This window comes from Schistocerca gregaria, chromosome X, assembly GCF_023897955.1.
Source record: "Schistocerca gregaria isolate iqSchGreg1 chromosome X, iqSchGreg1.2, whole genome shotgun sequence".
NCBI classification, from domain to species: Eukaryota; Metazoa; Arthropoda; class Insecta; order Orthoptera; family Acrididae; genus Schistocerca; species Schistocerca gregaria.
In genome coordinates, this window is record NC_064931.1 from 602,504,246 (window position 1) to 602,523,777 (window position 19,532).

The 19,532-nt window shown below is 36.8% G+C and overlaps 1 protein-coding gene across 50 annotated transcripts in view; it reads left to right on the forward strand.

The window, feature by feature from the left end:
* Positions 1-19,532, forward strand: part of LOC126298928 (ensconsin) — a 394,125-nt gene that overhangs the window by 350,566 nt on the left and 24,027 nt on the right. For all 50 annotated transcript variants that reach the window (XM_049990528.1, XM_049990511.1, XM_049990519.1 and 47 more), the window contains 4 exons: positions 2,603-2,737; positions 3,477-3,583; positions 3,665-3,794; positions 10,224-10,576. In XM_049990528.1, the coding sequence (XP_049846485.1) occupies positions 2,603-2,737; positions 3,477-3,583; positions 3,665-3,794; positions 10,224-10,576 (725 nt within the window). The remainder of the gene's footprint in view (positions 1-2,602; positions 2,738-3,476; positions 3,584-3,664; positions 3,795-10,223; positions 10,577-19,532) is intronic.

The following is a 19,532-nucleotide window of genomic DNA, read 5'->3' on the forward strand; positions in this document are numbered from 1 at the left end:
CAGATATTGAAAAACTTAACTACCGAAGCACTCAGGTGAAACTAAATAATTCGCCCCTGTTTAGGAACTTGTAATATGTCACAAAATCGGATTACTTTCCAACGCATATGAAAATGCGAGAACAGTGGCTATTAGATATTAAATTTACACGCAGAAACTCAAGAAACTAAACTATTAAAGCACACGGATGATGTTTTAAAATTCACTCCTGGTTTGGAACTCGTAAATGTTACAAAAGTGGTTACTTCCTTGTTGCTGTGTCTGTCTCGGTCGGCTGCTACTGCCTGAGTGACTGGCTGACTAACACCAATTATTAAAAACCATCGTTTGAGCAGTGATCTTTCTCACATGTTTTGAAAAACACAGGGGTGAACAATTACCCAAAAAGGGAACAATAGAAGACATAAGGAATTACTGCTGTGTTTCTCTTCTGTCGGTCTTCTATCATATTTGAAAACATTTCAGCAAAACAAATTAAAAAAATGTCTTTCATAACTGACATAATTTTTAGACTCTGGTTTGGTTCCCAAGAAGAAAAAGTGCTGCCCATGCCAGCAGTGAGTTTACTCAAAAGATGTGCTTCCTGTTATACAGTGGTAAATAGGTGACAGGAATAGTCTGCCATCTGAAAATATCATTAGTTCAGTGAATTGCTTCTTATTTCTTCATAAATTAGTGATGTGTTGGTCAAAGGAGGGACAGTGCTTTACAATAGTTCAGTTCATACTTAAAAGATAGCAACAGAGTAATTGTAATGTCAGATTCAAGCAATTACTTATCTGTTCGGAAAAAAGTTTCCCGAGGTATAGGAGAAGTTACAGTATTGCCTCCCTATCTGCTCCTATTTTATGTAAATGTGTTATTATTGATGTTTATTGACGCTTATTTTGTGGATGATACATCAGTTCTACTTGAAAATGAGATTCTTGAAAAATTCCAGAAAATGTGAAAGATACTGTAGAAAAATTTGAATTGTGCTTCCATCAAAATGGACTAAAATTAAATGTAACTAAAATCCAGGTGATGCAGTTTGAGACTAAACCATTAGAATGGAGAGACATAAAAATAACTGGCAACTATCAATAAATTACAGAAGCAAACCATGTAAAGTTCTTAGACCCAAAAACTAGACAAAAAGTTAAATTGGGTGAAACACACAGACTGTTCAGAAATAATTTGAGTAGCTTTACATTTCTAAGATGTATTTTCTCAGTTGCCACAAACATGGCACTGGAAAGATGATGTAGCTTTTGTCAGTTATTTTTTATAGCATAATCTTGTGGGAGAATTCAGCAAGTGTCACGAGGCTCCCAGATTGTAAATGAAAATAACTACAAACGAGTATTGCAAAACATTAAAACATTTCAATAGACCATCTGTTCCTTTCCATATGAGGTCATAATTTTCTTACATAAAAATCAACATACACTTAAAATTTCCCATATCTAGTGCAACTAAAGCACTTGCCTAAGAGAGATTTTTAAATTTCCAACACAGCATTTAAGGCTGTACCCTAAAACACCAGAATATGTGGGGCTAAAATTTACAATAAACTAAAATACAGTAATACACTCTATGACAAAAAAGACACACCATGAAGAAGTTAACCGAATGAGATAAAAATTGGTAGGTGTGATGTACATGTAACAAATAATTACAATTTCAGAAAAATTGGATGACTTGTTTAAGAGAAAGGCTTAACAAATTGAGCAAGTGAATAAGGTGTTGGTCCATGTCTGGCCTTTATGCAAACAGTTATTTGGCATAGTATTGATTGATAGAGTTGTTGGATGTCCTCCTGAAGGATATCATGCCAGTGTTTCCCAACCAACCTTGTGTTCCTCCAGTGGTATTTTATGCTGTTCTGTCATTCCTTCCAGGACTTGTTGATACTGATCCATTTTAAGAAGCAAAATGTTAGATTAAATTCACTGCTTGTATTATGTGCCCATATTTGCAATAGAACTGATATGCTAATGGTACTTGTATAGATTCTATGTGAGATGACTCCCAGTGGTGCGGAAAAAGTAAAAAATGATAAATAATGTCAGTTGAACATTAATTAGAAAGCTTATGACAGATGTTTAAAAGAGTAGAAATTAAAGTGCATAAAATAACTCTTATGCTATAGTACCCAAGCACTCTCAGAAGAAAGACGGAGTTTATAAGACTTACTTCCTCAAATTGCATTACTGCACTGATGGTGTGCTGATGTCAGGTATTAAATAGCTTGCATATCATGTGATATAGTTAGTGATATAGCAATTTCTGTGGACTGGCTGGGAAAGAATCAGATTTTCATAAAATTATTACAAAGACAGAACTCAGTTTATTTACACATGTAAAGCAATGTGTGTTTTTGATTCATAATTGTTACTTTGACAAGCTTTTGTACACATGGAGGAAAAATTGTGAATTACATGGTATCTTTTATTTATTTCAAATAATTTAATAACTTGAATCCTGTAGAGTCTGTTTTATGTGCATGTTTGAGGAACATTATTTTCTCTGGTAATGTATATAACATACCATTGCTCTTTATCATAATCACTGTTATTTTTAATTTTTCTATAATCTAATTAAAAATTTGACATGAGAACAGGAAGAAGAGCGTCGGAAAGAGGAGGAACGTATACGGTTAGAAGAAGAAGAACAGCGTCGCTTTGAAGAGGAACAGCTGCGCCTTGTGGAGGAAGCACGAAAAGCTGAGGAGCAAAGACTCTTGCTAGCTATCCAGGTAGTTCTGAGGATAATGTTAGTGTTTATATGGCACCATGAGTACAAATTAGTTCAATGTCAAAAATAGATAAAAATTCTTAAAAAATTTGCTTTCTACCTGTGAATGTGTGTTTAATAATTGAATATTCAGTAATATATATTTTTTGAAATATGTTTTAAAACCAAGTAATTGATCATGGCAGATTTAAATCATGTTGTATCTCTGGACGATTCTAGGTTTTTAGTAATAATGTATATTCTTAGATGATTCCACTTGAGCAGCTGAATAGTTCACATCAGAAGACTTACACAATGCTGAGAACCTTACAAGTCTTGAAACAGGAACCGAACAGTGATTTTAAATTATATATGATTGTGTATAAAATGGTGATAGTGTATTCTTGTATCCCCTAGGAAAAGTTTCTCACAAGGAAATAAATAGCAGTTCATTCTTATCATTACATATACTTTTCTGTTCCAATGTAGTATAGCCATGATGAGTATTATATGAATAATATTTAGTTATTAAGTTTGATTTCTAACACCATTGTGAAAAATGTTACCTCATTAAAATCTTAGATAAATCTATTCTTAATATTCTTGGGGTAAACTTGTCATCAAGTTATGTGCTTTCCCAATTTCATTGTCATTCACAGTTTGATAGGTCTGTTGCTTAGCTATGTAGGGACAGTTCGTATAATATTAAAAGGATAAGAATATCTTGATGCACATTTATGCATAAATATTTTATTTTCAAGGAAAATGAAAGACGGGAGAGGGAAGAAAAAAAGAAAAGGGAGGAGGAAATGAAGGCCAAAGCAGAAAAAGAAGAGGCAGAGAGAAAAGCCCGAGAGGAAGCAGAAAGGTTTGTGCTGTTAAAAATTAGGGGGAACATTTTTTTCTACAGGAATTTGTCTGTAATTTATTCCTTCCATTTTTTTCACAGGTTGCGTAAAGAGATGGATGAACGACTAAAGAAGGAAGAAGAGGAGCGCATTGCCCGTCGCAAACGTGTGGAAGCAATCATGTCACGCACTAGAGGGAAAGGTGCAACACCCACAAGCACTCCTGTTAAGGTGAGTAATTAATGTTTTTGAGCTTATGAATTGTATTGTGATGCATGCCACTAAGTAAATGTTGGCAAACAGACTGCAGTTACGTAATGCACTGTATTTAATGACCTCAATGAGGCCAACCTCAGAGTTCCTTCTTCAATTTTTAAATAACCTGGAATTTCAAATTAATAACACTGTTGTAGCTCTGTGTTCAGCTTGATTGCAAGGCTTCTACAGTTGGTATAGTTTCACTCTTATTATTTCACATTACACATGCTATTTGAGTGAGGCAAAGGTTTGGGCTCGAGTCCATGTCCAGCCATCCAGATTTAAATCTGTACGGTTTCTCTAAATTGAATGAAAGTGTATTTCCTTTCTCATCATTTCCCAGTTCAGCAGTACTTCCCCACTTTTATGTTATAAACTAATCTTCCTTCCTTCCTTATTTCTTTTCATTCATTCATCCATCCATCCATCCATCCATCCATCCATCCATCCACACACCCACCCTTTTGATTGAAGTAGCCCAGTGATAAAGTAATTGGCTCCTATTTTATAAGAGCTGGGTTCAAATCCTGGTCCACCATTTGTGATTTAAATTTAATATAATGTTCCAAACTCATTCTATATAAAAAGCCTGGCTAGTTCTTCCTCATGTCTTTGTTGAACCTGAGCTGTAGCTTTGTCAGCAGGGCTAAGCCCACAAAGAAAGAAAAGCATTATAATGGTTGACGGAGCCCAAAGATTCTTCACATAATACTGGTTTTTGAAACAATTTAAGTAACCCTTCTCAGGGTAATAAATGTCTACCTTCAAGTATCTGCCAATAAAGGTTTTATAGCATTTCTATGAACGTTTCCTGTGAGCCAGTGAAGCCTGTGATCATTTGTGTGGCCGTTCTTTTGTATGTGTTCAGTATCATCCATTCGTCCTACTTGTTCAAACACTTGAATGTTATTTTAGGATATATTCTGTGTGAGTTTTGTAAGGAAGTCCCTTTGTGGACTGACTGTATTTTCCCAGTAGCCTACCAGTGAACCAAAGTCTATCTCTTGCTTTACCTACAATTGAGGCTATGTGATCATTCAGTTACATGTTACTGCAAATTTTTATGCCCAGGTGTTTAATAGTTGACAGATTCAAATTGTGACTTACTGATGTTGTAGTCAAATATACTACTTTTCTGTACTGTGTAAAGTGCACAGCTATATATTTCTGGACACTGAAAACAAATCACCAGTCTTTGAACTACTTTGAAATCTTAACAAGACCCTGTATATATATTTGTGTATGAGTTAGTTTTGCACAGCCAGTGTTTTTGGAATCTGTGCTGGTTACCAGAATGTGTTTGACATCTGAACATGTTCTAAATTACTACAACAGATGGATGTCACTGAGAGAGGACTGTAGTTCTGTGGATCACTTCTGCTACCCTTCTTTTAGATGAGTGTGACCTGTTCTATCTTCTAACCACAGATGCTTACATTGATATTTTTACATACTTGTATTCAGAACAGAAGCAGAATACTGTGCCTCTCATACAAAACTGAGCATAGTTTCCTTGTTTACATCATTCTGTGATGTTGATTTGGTGATTGGTATTAGCACACATTAGTTCCCTATTGTAATTTCTTATGATAAAAATAGTTTTAAATGAATGTGCTCTTCTTTATCTGTATTATATTTTGGTAAATCAGTGGTTAATATTAGATATTAAACCTTTTGTTTTGTATGAAGGTCATATTTTCTTTTTCTCCCTTCTAAGAATTTAAGAAATACGCTGTTACTTCTGACAATATTATAAAAAAGAGATTGCTACTCACCATATAGTGGAGATGTTGCGTCACAGACAGGCACAACAGAAAGACTGCCAAATAAGGGAGCTTTCAACCCAAAGATTTTCTTCTAAAATAGACAACACACACACACACACACACACACACACACACTTATGAAGTGCTTGTGTGTGTGTGTGTGTGTGTGTGTGTGTGTGTGTGTGTGTGTGTGTGTGTGTGTTTTGCCCCCCCCCCCCTCCCCTCCCCCGCTTGGTGCGACTCAACATCTCCACTGTATGGTGAGTAGCAATCATGGATTTTCAGGTGTTACTTCTCTTATACATAAAGTTTTGAATTTGTGTAAGGGTGTTGAATGATTCACAGGATGAAAAGAACTAGTCAAATTTAGAGACATTCCATTGATTTTGTTTACTTTACCCATCTTGTACAATGCATACTGAAAAAATTTTAATATTATTACGTGATTTACATAAGGGATTTAAGATTTAATGCATTTTGTGCTAATGAGACAATGCACCAGAGAAAGGAGGGTAGTTTATATATATATATATATATATATATATATATATATATATATATTCATGTTGAAGACACCTGTTATGTTTTTTTGTTTTGTCTGTTATTATAGAGTTTGTGACTGTGCGAATAATAAGTAGTTTGATTGAAAGTCAGTCATTTCTCCTTCTTTATTTCCTGATTTCGTTTTGCGAAATGTTTAGCAGGTTACATTTACAAAAGAAAAAAGTCCATTTGATCAAGAATTACTCTTTCAAGTCCACTACCAAGTTTTGAGGTCAGTGACACTGAGCTGGATTTCTGTAAGTCTCTAGTTGCTTTCTTTTTATACCCTGTTGATATTGTGGAGATACTTAACAGGATATGAACAATCCTGTGGCCATGTGAAGTGCTTCCTGAGTGTGGTAATGGTTTAGTGATTTTTTTTCAGTTCTGTGTTCTTTAAATAAATTAGATAGTATGTCAAACCAGCCAGTGGACATTTGTATTTTCAGCTTCAAAATAACTTCAGGATGTCACTAGCAACACTCCTGAAGCTTTGATCAAGTTCACTACCGATCCTGAATCATAATTCTTTATTAATTTCTTCTGTGAATTTCTCACATACTGTAGCCTTTATATTCTCACTTCCCACATTTCTTGTCTACTACACACCATGAGTTTTTACTGACATTACTGATTCACTTATCACATCAGCATAACACTGTACTGTGAGTTCCATTAAAGGTACCCTGTATGCTTTGTTCTAGGCTTTGCATTTTCTTTGGAAATCCAGCAGTTTGATCCTTCATATCTCCCTTTAATTTGTTAATTTACTGCATTAATTTAATATTCTTGAGATTGTCTTTTTACCCACTCAGATGATTAAAACTGTGGTTTAATATTTCATAAAAATAATAAAATTTTCTTTTATAATTAAGTCACCATGTAGTACAGATAAAGTTCTGGGATCAGAGAGGTGCCTTTCAGCAGTTCTAAGCCCTAATTCCTCCCTGTTTAAATTTGTGTGGAAATGGTGGATACATGTCTGGGAGTCAGCTGTTGTGTATGTTTATGATGAATTCACATGGATTCAGTTGTAGCACAATTAACTCGTCAGATTACCTAAATTAGTGTAGATTATGGCTTGAAGAGGCTGTGCTAACATTGAGTGTAATCTGTCTTCTTACATGTTGAGCATTTATCAAGTAAAATGCAGTTGAACGAAAAATGCATCACCATATTAAGCTGTTCTTCCTTGGCTTTATTCTTATTGCTGCTGACTCAAAGACCACCTTCTCTGCTAACTGCACTGCCAAATTATGTTTTTCGAACTGAACATTATTGCTAACGCATGTGACTACATCTCCATCCTTGTGCATTTTTGAACAATGAAAGCTCACAGTTTTATACTTACTTAACTTAAAACTGCTAGTGTCTCCAGTTTTGCAGTCAAGTTCATTCACAGTATACAAAATGTTTCATGTATGAGAGTGGTGCACACCTGCAGTTTACACAGGATGTGTACTGGTATCTCCCTCTGGAAGCATAGCTGCTTGGCACATCTTCCCAAGTTGAGCGTAAACTAACACTGAATGTGACCAAACCAAGTTTACCTTTATTTGCAACACATACCCAGAATTGTGTATCTGAGCAGCAAGAGCAATTTGACCCTTGATAATACATTATCAAGCATTTGTTAAATTTCTGCTATCAGAATTTTTGAAAACACAAGCCGACTACTGTCTTCTAACTCTTCAAGTGTATGAGGATTGTTTACCTACATCTTTCCATTTAACATAAGCCAGAGATAGAAATCATATGCGTTTAGATATGGGAAATGAAGAGTGGATTATCCTATCATCAAAAACACCTCATAATACTACAATGTTTGTCTGGAAAGCATTGTCACCAATTCTATTCTAATGCTGCTGTTACTGAACTGAAGTGTATCTGCCATGGCTAGTTGGAAGTATTTGTTAGCTCCCAACATAACCCACCTCATTTTCCTTAGAGCTTTCTGAAAGTCACTACGTCACTACAGCATGGAAGTCCAGGATGACGTTCATGATGAAACTCTCTCTGCACTCTCTTCAACATAGAAAGCTGAAGACAGCATGATGTGTGTGCATGAACTTTTGAACACTGACTGTAGAATACCTGTTCCTCTGATAGCTCAGACTCTGGGTATATGCAAAATCATTGTCCAAGAGACTGTAACCAAACAACTGCAAATGAAGTAATTGTGTGCAAAACTGTTACCAAACATTTTGACCATTAGCCACAAGTCCAGCCGAGTACTCATTTGTGAAGAACTTGTGGAATTGTGTTGAAGTTTTGGAAAGTGTTGTAGTGGGAGATAAGTTGTACGTTTTTTGAATATGACACTGATACAAAGATACAGAACTCCAAATGGCACAACTGGCAGTCACCATCTGCAAGAAGGCCAGAAAAAGCATATCCAAAGTAAAGGCAATCAGGACTTCGTGACATTACATTCTGAACAAATCTTTTATCATAGATGTATCAATGGTGTGAGAGCTTGCATTTTCCTGCATAAAAGTAGATGTTTTTGTTAACTGTTAATTTTCTGAAAATTTTTCCTGTATAATAAGTCCAGTAATTTGTGTTGGACTAATTGCACTCACACTCCTGTTTTCGCATTGTGCAGAGGTCCTCAATGTAACTGATAATGATTTACAAAAGTTCAACATTGATTGTTCTAACCTATTAAATTTCAGGCATGCAGCCATGCAAATCCCAATCCAGCTACTCGATTGTGTTGCAAGATTGTGTATCCTAATAAATGCACCCGTACTTCAAGGGGGGGGGGGGGGGGGGGCAGCCTTTCTTGATCGATCTCTCCATCTTGTACAGCATGCAATAGTTAGTTGCAGTACTGATCTCTAGCAACAATATCTCAATTGGTCAGTTGATGCACTACAGTTACTTTGTAAGATTTCAGTTTGAGTTCATGCACAGCTTTATGAGTACATGCTACTGCCACGTTAGTCCAAAATGACACAGTGATTTTCTTGGACTTCTTTCTGAAGCTTAGTTTGTTTTATCGTTGAAAATGTGTAATATAGTCAGTGCAGGTATCAGTGTCATTATGCGCCACATACTTTGCACTGGTTACACATATGACAAAATCACTGTCATACAATATTTCGCCTTCTAAGTCTACATCTTCTGTGATATTTTCTGTTCCCATTCCTGGCTTCAGCATGATTGAGACACCAAGTTCTTCCAGTAGCTTAGTTGTGTATGTAGAAAGTATGCTATAAAAGTCAGTAGTATTCAACAGAAAGTGAAATGTGCATTTCAGTGTAGTAACAAAAATAGAATGAAGTGTAAACTCGTGAAGTAAAAGTTAAAAAACAAGTTTCTGAGACAATCACTCTGCTTGTAAACATGTAAGTGGCATAATACAGTTTATTCTCCATGTAGTAATAAACTCAAATCTGTGGTTATATGTATAGTTCATAGAAATAGCAAATTGGCCATCACATGGGAAGAGAGGGCTGATGTATGAGACACGTATGTTATTACTGTTCCAGATTTTCAAGTTGTTTAAAATGATTATTTACACTATACTGCAGCAGAAATTCATCATTAAAATTTATTATGAAGAGCTGAATCCCAGCTGTCCTAACGTGTGTGTTCCAAAAATCATTGTATACAAATTCTGGAAAGGTTCTTTTAAGCTATAACAGCCAGTTATTGACCTTACTCTCACTGGGGTGTCTGCCCCGATAGCTGAGTGGTCAGTGCAGCGGTCAGTCATGCCAAGGGGCTGGAGTTCGATTCCCGGCTGGGTCGGAGATTTTCTCCACCCAGGGGACTGGATGTTGTGTTGTCCTCATTATCATTTCATCATCATCAGCGGAAGGCAATCGGAAACCACCACTGGAATCACTTCCCTAGACACTCACGCAGTGGGCCTCTCTGACAAGGCTTCCCCCATGACAAGACCTGCCGTAAGGCAGAACACAAAGTTAAGTTTTCACTGGGGTGAAATTAGTAAAAGTTTTTTTTAAATCATTCTTACAACTGGAGACATTTAAATTGTTCACACTATAAGTTAAGAACAATTGGTGTTTTACATATTTCTTCAAAACAATTCTGTTTTCTAATTTAGATTTTCTTCTTACTACAGGGCCAGCTTGAAGGTGAAAGTGGTGGTGATGAAGAAGGAAAGGATGTCAGTCCTACAGAAGAGAGAAAAATTGTGCCTAGTGGAGATGGTCATATGGATGTGGGGAATAAGGAGTCTATGGAGACAGAAAAGGGTACAGATGTGGTTCCCAGCAGTGTTGTAGAAAATGGGAAAACTGCTACTAGTGAACAATTGTTAACTGAGAATAGTAATGTGAAAACAGCAGAAATAAGTGGCAACCATGTAAATAGTAATAACACTAATCTTGAGCCTGTAACTCAGTTGCAGAACAGCAACGGGCATCGAAATGGCACTGAGTACAGAGAACTGGATTTTGGCAGTGTAGATAATGTGTGAGTATGGGACATTTTATAAGACTACAGCCCTGTTTGTACAGCTTATTGGGGGGGCATCACAGATTCCCATTATTTCTTGTTTCCTGTGACGATCACTGATGCTCCCATGTACAAAGGTTCACCTCCACATGTGATTTCTACCGTAAATTTTGGAAATGCAATCAAGATGTTACTGGAATTTTATTGTGAACAGCACTTCATTGGTTTTGTTTTTCCCCCTCTGCAACCTTCAGCCAGCAACTCTCTCTCTCTCTCTCTCTCTCTCTCTCTCTCTCTCTCTCTCTCTCTCTCTCTCTCTCTCTCTCTGTGTATGTGTGTGTGTGTGGGGGGGGGGGGGGGGGGGGGGGGGGGGGGAGCGAGAGAGAGAGAGGAGAGAGAGAGAGAGAGAGAGAGAGAGAGAGAGAGAGAGAGAGAGAGACACTTCCATGTTACAGTACTACATTAGTGTCAAAAATCGTCATAGGGGATAATATCCATACTTGCTAACACCTACCACTATTTTTGAAAATTTTCAGCTTTATTTACAGTTAAATACCTCTAGAACACAGTTACACTATGTAGCCCACAAACTGTGTACCTATCCTGCACAATTCTGATTACCAGTGAAACTCTTTCCTTTCATGTGAAGAATTAAACTTACAATTGACTTCGATATTTTTATGTATCCATACCATTTATATTTAATTTAGCGTACATTTGTGCCATATGATGTAAAACCAAATTACATGAAACCCGAAATATTAAAACAATATTTGTGCACAAGACATCATGTGTCCTTCATCTGTAACTCATCTGAGGAATTGAGGTTTTGCAGAATATATACTGGATAATTTATTGCTCACCTTCCATAAATTATATACACAAACTTGCAGTATCTTAACATTTCAGTTTATAATCAGGTTAGATTTTTGTACATGATAGAACTTCAATTTTATTGATTTTATAAATTGCCGTAACTTTATATGTAGTTTGTACTTCCTTCACCTCACAGAGCCTGTTGTGTTTTTGAGGGTGAAAGTGTCCCCCACACATTTCATTCGACTTCCGTTGTCAGTGAAGAAAGAATTTATGTGCCTACTCAATAAAGGAATCTTGTTGGCATAGTGAAATATTCAGTTAAAGATTATTTATTGACAGTGGCAACAAAACACACAAATGAAAAGTATTTCCAGTTGTGACTGAATGTGGCCTCTGTGCCAAGCAACCCATCACAGTAGCATCATAGGACTGTGAAGATGGCATGATACAGCTATGCGTTGGCACAGTGAAGACATTACAGCACAGCTCAGTTGCCATATTTGGTTTCTTATAAAAACATTATTCTTTGTATTTTGTTGTTACAGTCTATAAATATGAATTAAACAATGGAAAATATAGGATGGAATTTAAAAATATTATGAAAAGGAAAGTTACTATTCACCATATAGTGGAGATTCAATACCTGTCCCATACATCCTCCCACCACCACCACCATCACTCCAGTCCAGTCACAAACATCACCTATCCCATCAACGGCAGGGCTACCTGTGAAACCAGTCATCTACAAGTTAAGCTGTCACCACTGTGTTGCATTCTATGTGGGCATGGCAACCAACAAGCTGTCTGTCAACATGAATGGTCACCAACAAACTGTCACCAAGAAACAAGTGGACCACCCTGTTGCTGAGCACGCTGCCAAACACGACATACTTCATTTCAGTGTTTGCTTCACAGCCTGTGCCCCTTCCCACCAACATCAGTTTTTCTGAAGTGCGCTGGTGAAAACTTTCACTGCAATATGTCCCATATTCCTGTAACCCTCCTGCCCTCAACCTTCGATAGCCTTTGTCCTCACTCACCCAGCCCCTTCCATGTTTCCATTCCAGCACTACACAGCCCTTATTCCACTATCACAACCAGTCTTTTTATTTCTCTCTCTTTCCATTACTCCCCCCCCCCCCCCTCCTCACTGCTCCTCTGTCCTCTGTCTAACCTCTCGACTGCACATAGTTACCCTACAATCTCTCCACCTCACCTCTGTGTGCCCCCCCCCTCCTCCCCCCCCCCTCCCAGCAGCACTTCTACTGTCTGCCACCATTACCCTACTATCCTTCTCCCTACCCACCCCATCCTTTTCCTTACCCCCACCCAGTCACCACTCCCATCATGTACTGGTGCTGCTGCTTGTAGTGTGGCTTCAGTTGGCCGAGACTGCAGTTGTGTGTGTGTGTGTGTGTGTGTGTGTGTGTGTGTGTGTGTGTGTGTGTAAAGCTGTATTTGTGACACTCTTTTTGTTGTGCCTATCTGCAACTCGGCATCTCCACTATATGGTGAGTAGTGACTTTCCTTTTCTTAATATAGTGTATAAATATGTTTGCTCAACAAACATTTGAGGCGGTTGTACCACTTAGAAACATAAAATTACAATTTAGACGTAATTTTGTTTATGAGAAACAAAAGAACACTCCTGTTGACAGTCGTGATCATCTGAAACACAATATGAGCAGTTTTTGCTTGGGCCGACTTTACTGGCAGGAAAAAAAAATGAAATTAAAAAAGCTAAAGAACTGCCAGAGAAAGGCTCCTAATAACACAGGAAGGGCATCTGATATGTTTACTGTTTAAACTGTGGGCAAACACTTCATGTCCCGTATTAATATACCTCAATTCGTAGCTGTATTAAGTGGTGGTGGGATAATGCTGGTTCTGATATTTCAAGTTATGCAAGTAGAATATGACAGCTTGAGTGGTATAGTGTACGATTATTATTATTGTGATTATAATAATTATAATTGTTATTGTTGTTATTTGTTGTCATTTGTTAGTTAGGAAAAGTAGTCTAATATTTAAAGAAAGACATCATTCTACTGGGCAGTACTTTAAAATTGTACATTTTAAGCAATACTAGTTTAGAGCTTGGTTCATTTTCAAGTGCTTATATAACAGATGTGGATATATTGTCCTCATCAAATAGAAGTCTCTTGCTATTGGTAGGTGTTTTTTGTGGCTATGCATTGCAAGATCATGCACTTTAATGACTGTGCTATGCGCAACTATGCATGGTTTGTGACTGCTATTTGGAGACCATGATTTCTGTTGCAAATGCAACTGAGAATGAGCCACGCTCAAAGAATAGTAATAATCAATATAGCACAGTTTTAAAATACAGCCTGGTGGAACAGTCTTCCTTTCAAATTTATAAAGGCTGTCAAGCCCACCCAGAAGTAGTTGAGGGTGATATTTGATTCATTTTCTTGAGCAGTACTTACTCAGTATTTATTTTTACTGAATTATTTTGGCAGAACGTTTCACAGTTGACTGAAATACCTGATTCTTAATGGACAATTCTGTACTATGTAACTGATGTGTTTCAGTATCGAGCCTATAGCTTTCAGATAGTTTTCTTTGAATAACTAAAAAGATTTAGTCCCAGTTGTTCAAATTATATTTTAATTATGTTTAATCCAGAATTACAGTAAAATAACTTGATAGCTTCAACATACATGAGCGACTAGAATTAACCTTTGTGTTAAAGATTTTAACTTATTGTTTTTCATTATGGAGGTTTATTCATAAAATAATTACTATTTACATTTCAAAAGCTGAAGAATCATGTCTTTGTTGGCTCTGACTCACCTGCAACACTTCACTCCATTTTGTGTTCTGCTTTATCATGCAGTTGCTATGAGATCAGTATGTTTGAACTGACTCCCCCTCTCCCCCCACCCTGCACACACATTGTCAGTGAGTGGTAATATTTCATGATTTGAAATTAAGCACCACTGTAAATTGTACTGCCAAATTTCAGTGTTAGATGTGGAGGGATGTTTTTATTGTCTGGATAAGAGTAATGTATTCTCAAAGTTTATTCCCTGCATCTGAGCCTCCAGTCAACAGATGCACCATGTGCACAATTTGTCATGTATTGACTACAACACTTTTCCGAAGACCAGTGCCCCAAAAATACATGTCTGATATTAAAAAAAAAAATTAACTTCAAAAGGAGCAGCCTGGTTCAAAAATTCATTTGAGATCCACCTAGTCTTATTTCAAAATTTCAGACAGTTTTTACATGTATATTGCACATAGCTAATAGGTAAATAGAAGTCTTAAAAAGTTCGCAACTAATTTTGTTAGGTTTTATCACCTTTCCACTGTGTTTCATGGTCATGTTCAGACATCACACAACTGATAGACTGCAATATAATTCAACTATGTAAGGATGGAATTTTGAAGTCATAAACTGATCACGGTGGATTTTCAAATAACAATTTAATTAAAATTTGCAACTGGTTGCTGTTATTTTTTTTTTCATGTAAGTAAAATTTTTGATATGTAGCCAAATTTTTTTTCGGTGTAACTACAAGGAAGTTCAAGAAAATGTATACACACTTTAAAACTGGCTGTACTAATCATACACTTTGAAGTCACGGTGGGTACAGGTTGAACATGTAGTACTGCGGTTGAGCAACAGATGGCAATAGGGTTGCGATACGCCAATGTCAGTGTACAAACTGAAGCCACGGTGCAAACGTGACTGAAATTTGAGCAGTGAAAATATTTTCTCAAATGGTATTGGAACTTGGAGAACATCAGTGAAGTGCAGCGACATTGGAGGCAGGAATTTGGAACTGAACCACTCACATGCTTAAGCATCACTCACCTTCACGGTATGTTCCAAACTGCAGGGACAATTATGAATATGCATCAGTGAAGATCATGTTGGCCACTCACAGTAGCAGGTGAAGAGTCTTCTGCTCAGGTGTTGGATGGATTCACATACTCCCCACAGAGATCAACACAACAATGTGCACATGAAACAGGCATAAATAGTGTGAGCAGAAGTCATATTTTCCACAAAGTGAAGAAGCAGAAAGTTTACATTCCGCAGTTGTTACATTGAATGAGGGCGACCGAGGAACAAAGCGAGTCAGTTGAGTGAATGGTTCCTAGTGCATATTGAACATGATGCTAATTTTGTTTTCAGTGTGGTGTAGTTTGATGAAGCACAGTTTAAATTAAATGGCACGGTAAACAGGCATAACTGTGCGTACTAGGCTCCCTAAAATCCGTACGTTTGTCGAGTGAGTGGTCAGTGTTCTGTGACGTAATGTCTAGTGCAGGTTATCATCAAGGGGACTGACTGGAAATTTCTTTTTAAAAGATAAAATTACTGGCAAGAGATGCTGGACTCATTAACTTTTCCATGCATTTGTCCTTTCTTTGGTGATGAACCTTTTCTCTTTCAATAAGATGGTGCCCCATCACGCTTACACAGGCATTTGTGCGCCTATCTGGATATCAGTGCAACAGCTACAGGGATACTCTGCAAATCACACATAAGTACCCGGCAGAGGGTTCATTTAACCACCTTCACAATAATTCCCTATTATTCCACTCTCAAATAGAATGTGGAAAGAATGAACATCTATATATTTCCTTGCAAGAACTGATTTCCCTTATTTTGTTATTTCTCACTATGTAGGTCAGTATCAACAAAATATTTTCACATTCGAAGGAGAAAGTTGGTGATTGAAATTGTGTGAGACAGTTCCGCCGCAACAAGAAACGCGTTTGTGTTAATGATGTCCACCCAAAATTCTCCATGACACTTTCTCCACTATTTCTCGACTATACAAAATGTGCTGTCCTTTTGTGAATTTTCTCGATGTACTCTGTTAACCCCATCTACTAAGGATCCCACACCGCACTGCAGTACTCCAAAAGCAGACGGACAAGCATAGTGTAGGCAATCTCTTTAGTAAATCTGTTGCATCTTCAAATAAAACACAGTCTTTGATTTGCCTTTCCCACAACATTTTATATGTGCACTTTCCAGTTTTAGTTGTGTTTTATTGTAATTCTTAGGTATTTAGTTGAATTTATGGCCTTTAGGTTTGATTAATTTATCATGTAACCGAAGTTTATCGGATTCCTTTTAACACTCATGTGGATGCCCTCCCACTTTTCATTATTTAGGGACAGTTGCTAATTTTTGCACCATACAGATATCTTTTCTAAATCATTTTGCAATTTGTTTTGGTCTTCTGATGACTTTACTAGGCAGTAAATAACAGCATCAGGGAATGCCAGAAATCGCTTCTGTTTTACTTGATGACTTTCCATCAATTACAACAAACTTTGACCTCCCTGACAGGAAATCACGAATCCAGTCATGTAACTGATACAATATTCCGTAAGTACGCAATTTGATTGCACTCTGCTTGTTTAGGTACAATGTCGAAAGCCTTCTGGAAATCTAGAAATCAATTTGAAATCCCTTGTCAATAGCACTCAACACTACGTGTGACTAAAGAGCTAGTTGTGTTTCACAAGAACGATATTTTCCATCTTCCATGTTGACTGTGTGTCAATAAACCAATCTCTTTGAGGTAATTTATAATGTTCATTCGCAATATGTGTTCCAAAATCCTGCTCCATGTCGACATTAATGGTAAGGGCCTTATTCAGCGGATTATCCCTATTGCCTTTCTTGAATATACTTGTGACCTGTGCAACTTTCCAGTCTTCGGGTACTGATCTTTCGCTGAGCAAGCAGTGGTATATGACTGTTCAGTATGGAGCTATTGCATCATCATACTCTGATTGGATTGGATGAAAGGGTGCCTTGAAGCACGCTGCATGTTCACCTTTATTTGACCTCACTTGATTTTTACTTGTTGGGTATCCTTAAGGACATAATATACAGCAGGAAGCCACGCACACTAGCAGAACTGCGCACTGAAATTAAAATGGCTTGTCAAGCAATTCCTGTTGCTGACCTTGAGTATGCAGCATCATGCTCAGAAGTGTTTGAGGCAGTTGGTTTGCAGTTTGAACTCTTATTGTAATTGTTTAACATTGAGTCACTGTAGTACTGATGATCATATATAAGGTTTTCATTATCACAGTGTGTATAAAAACATTCAACAGCCTAGATCACATAAAAATATTTCTTTATTCAGGAAAACAGGTTGCAACATACTTTACTGTCATGTTCAGGTCTTAAAAATCTTTTTGTTGTAAAATATGTGCATTTTATGTTGAACATTGTGGCAAGTTGTCAAATGGATAACAATCAGCCCATTATCCACTTGACAACTTGCCATGAGGTTCAGCGTCAAATAAACACGTTTTACAACATAGAGATTTTTAAGTCCTGAAAATACAGCAAAATCTGTTGAAACCAGTTGTCTTACATCAAGAAATAGTTCTGCAATCGAAGCTGTTGAATTTTTTTTTAGCAAGTAAAACAGATCACGCCTTCACTACTCTCAAAATGAAAAATTTCAAAGTATGTATAAATTTTTTGATCTATCCTACATTTATAACACATTGGTGCTGATACATGTCTCGATTGAACATTTGTAACAAATTAAAACTACATTTCAGACTGGAACTCGTTCAGATACCAGCTTTTAAGTCAAACTCGCCATTTAATCCTCTCTCCCCCTGATGCTAGCACTGCAGAATTCTGGGATAGCCTATGGGTTTTTGGAACCTGTAGAAAGTAACTATTGACACACTGAAGATTTTAGTCTGATGCTCCAAGATGCAGCTCCTAGAGTGCTGTCTGTGAAAGGTAGTTACTTCTTTTTTGAGTTCCTGTTAATGTGCATTATTAACTTGTTACAAATTTTCATTCCAGATTGTACTCTGTTGTTAATCAACAGTTGCCAGCACAAAAATTCACATTATTTTTTTGAAGATAATGCTGTCATCAGTTAAAAGAATTATAGTCAATAAGAAGAATCCATTTTACATCCAAGAAAACAATGATCACACTTTCCAGCAGTTGATATAGACTGCCTTTTATGATGCAGATGCACTGCTATCAACCTAGGCTCCAATTTCTGGTTTGTCTATGGTGTGAATTACTGGACCAAAGTTATTCTTCAATGTAACAAGAGGCACAAAAACATTGAAGTAGGCAGCAGTATTGCATCTGCAGTGGTAATTTTATTTAGGTGTGTGTTCTTCAATATTATTATGATTGTAACTGCAGAGATAAACAGATTTAAAAGGTTCAACCATTGCTGACAAATTGGATTTTTATTTTCACTTTCAGTCATCATTCAACAAATGAGGCAGCCACTTTACACAATGGCCTCTTTTTCTTAATTCTGGCTGTAAAATGTGCTGTACTCTTTCTAATATGCCTGTGGTGTTAGCTCAAACTGTTGATAAACCATCCAAAACAAGGATCTTTATGCTGGATTGGTATTCTAGTTCATTCATTTGAATGAGAAATATTCTTATTCACCAATTGTGTAATACCACATTACACACTTTCTCAATGTTTTTGTCTCTGGCATTAGTTAGTGGAGGTCCTTCATGTGAACTATCTTCACAGTAAGTTCAGCCACTTTGAACTGAGCTGCCTATTTCTAAACTGTTGAAATGAAGTAGCTAACTGTAAATATTCACCAACTTTGTAAGAATATGGATTGTTGAGCAAACATCCAAAACAAGAATGTTTATGCTGCATTGGTATTCTAGTTCATTCGTTTGAATGAAAAACACCATCATAACTATTTCACAAATCCGTACAAAAAATCTATTCAGCAACACATGTTACATGATTGGGAAATATGTGTGAGTATAGCAGAAACAAATTTTTGTTGATATCAGTGCCATTTTTCTACCAGGCTTGAGAACCTTTTGCAGCTCTCTCATAATACTTTCATTTATTTGTTTACAGGGGAAACACCAAAAACAAAACATATTACCATGCCTAATACATAGTACAAAATGCATTGGCATTCAAAACAGCTTCCAATCAGCTCAGAATGAATAAATATAGCTCACGTACAGTTTTCAAGACAATTTTTACCATTCTTCCTGAAAAATAGTGGCAAGTTCAGGTAATAATGGAGATGGACAGTGGTCACACACCCTTCTCTCCAAAGTATACCACAGAAACTCAATAGTATTGAGATTTGGTGGCTGTGGTGTCCAGGAGAGATGAGAGAAT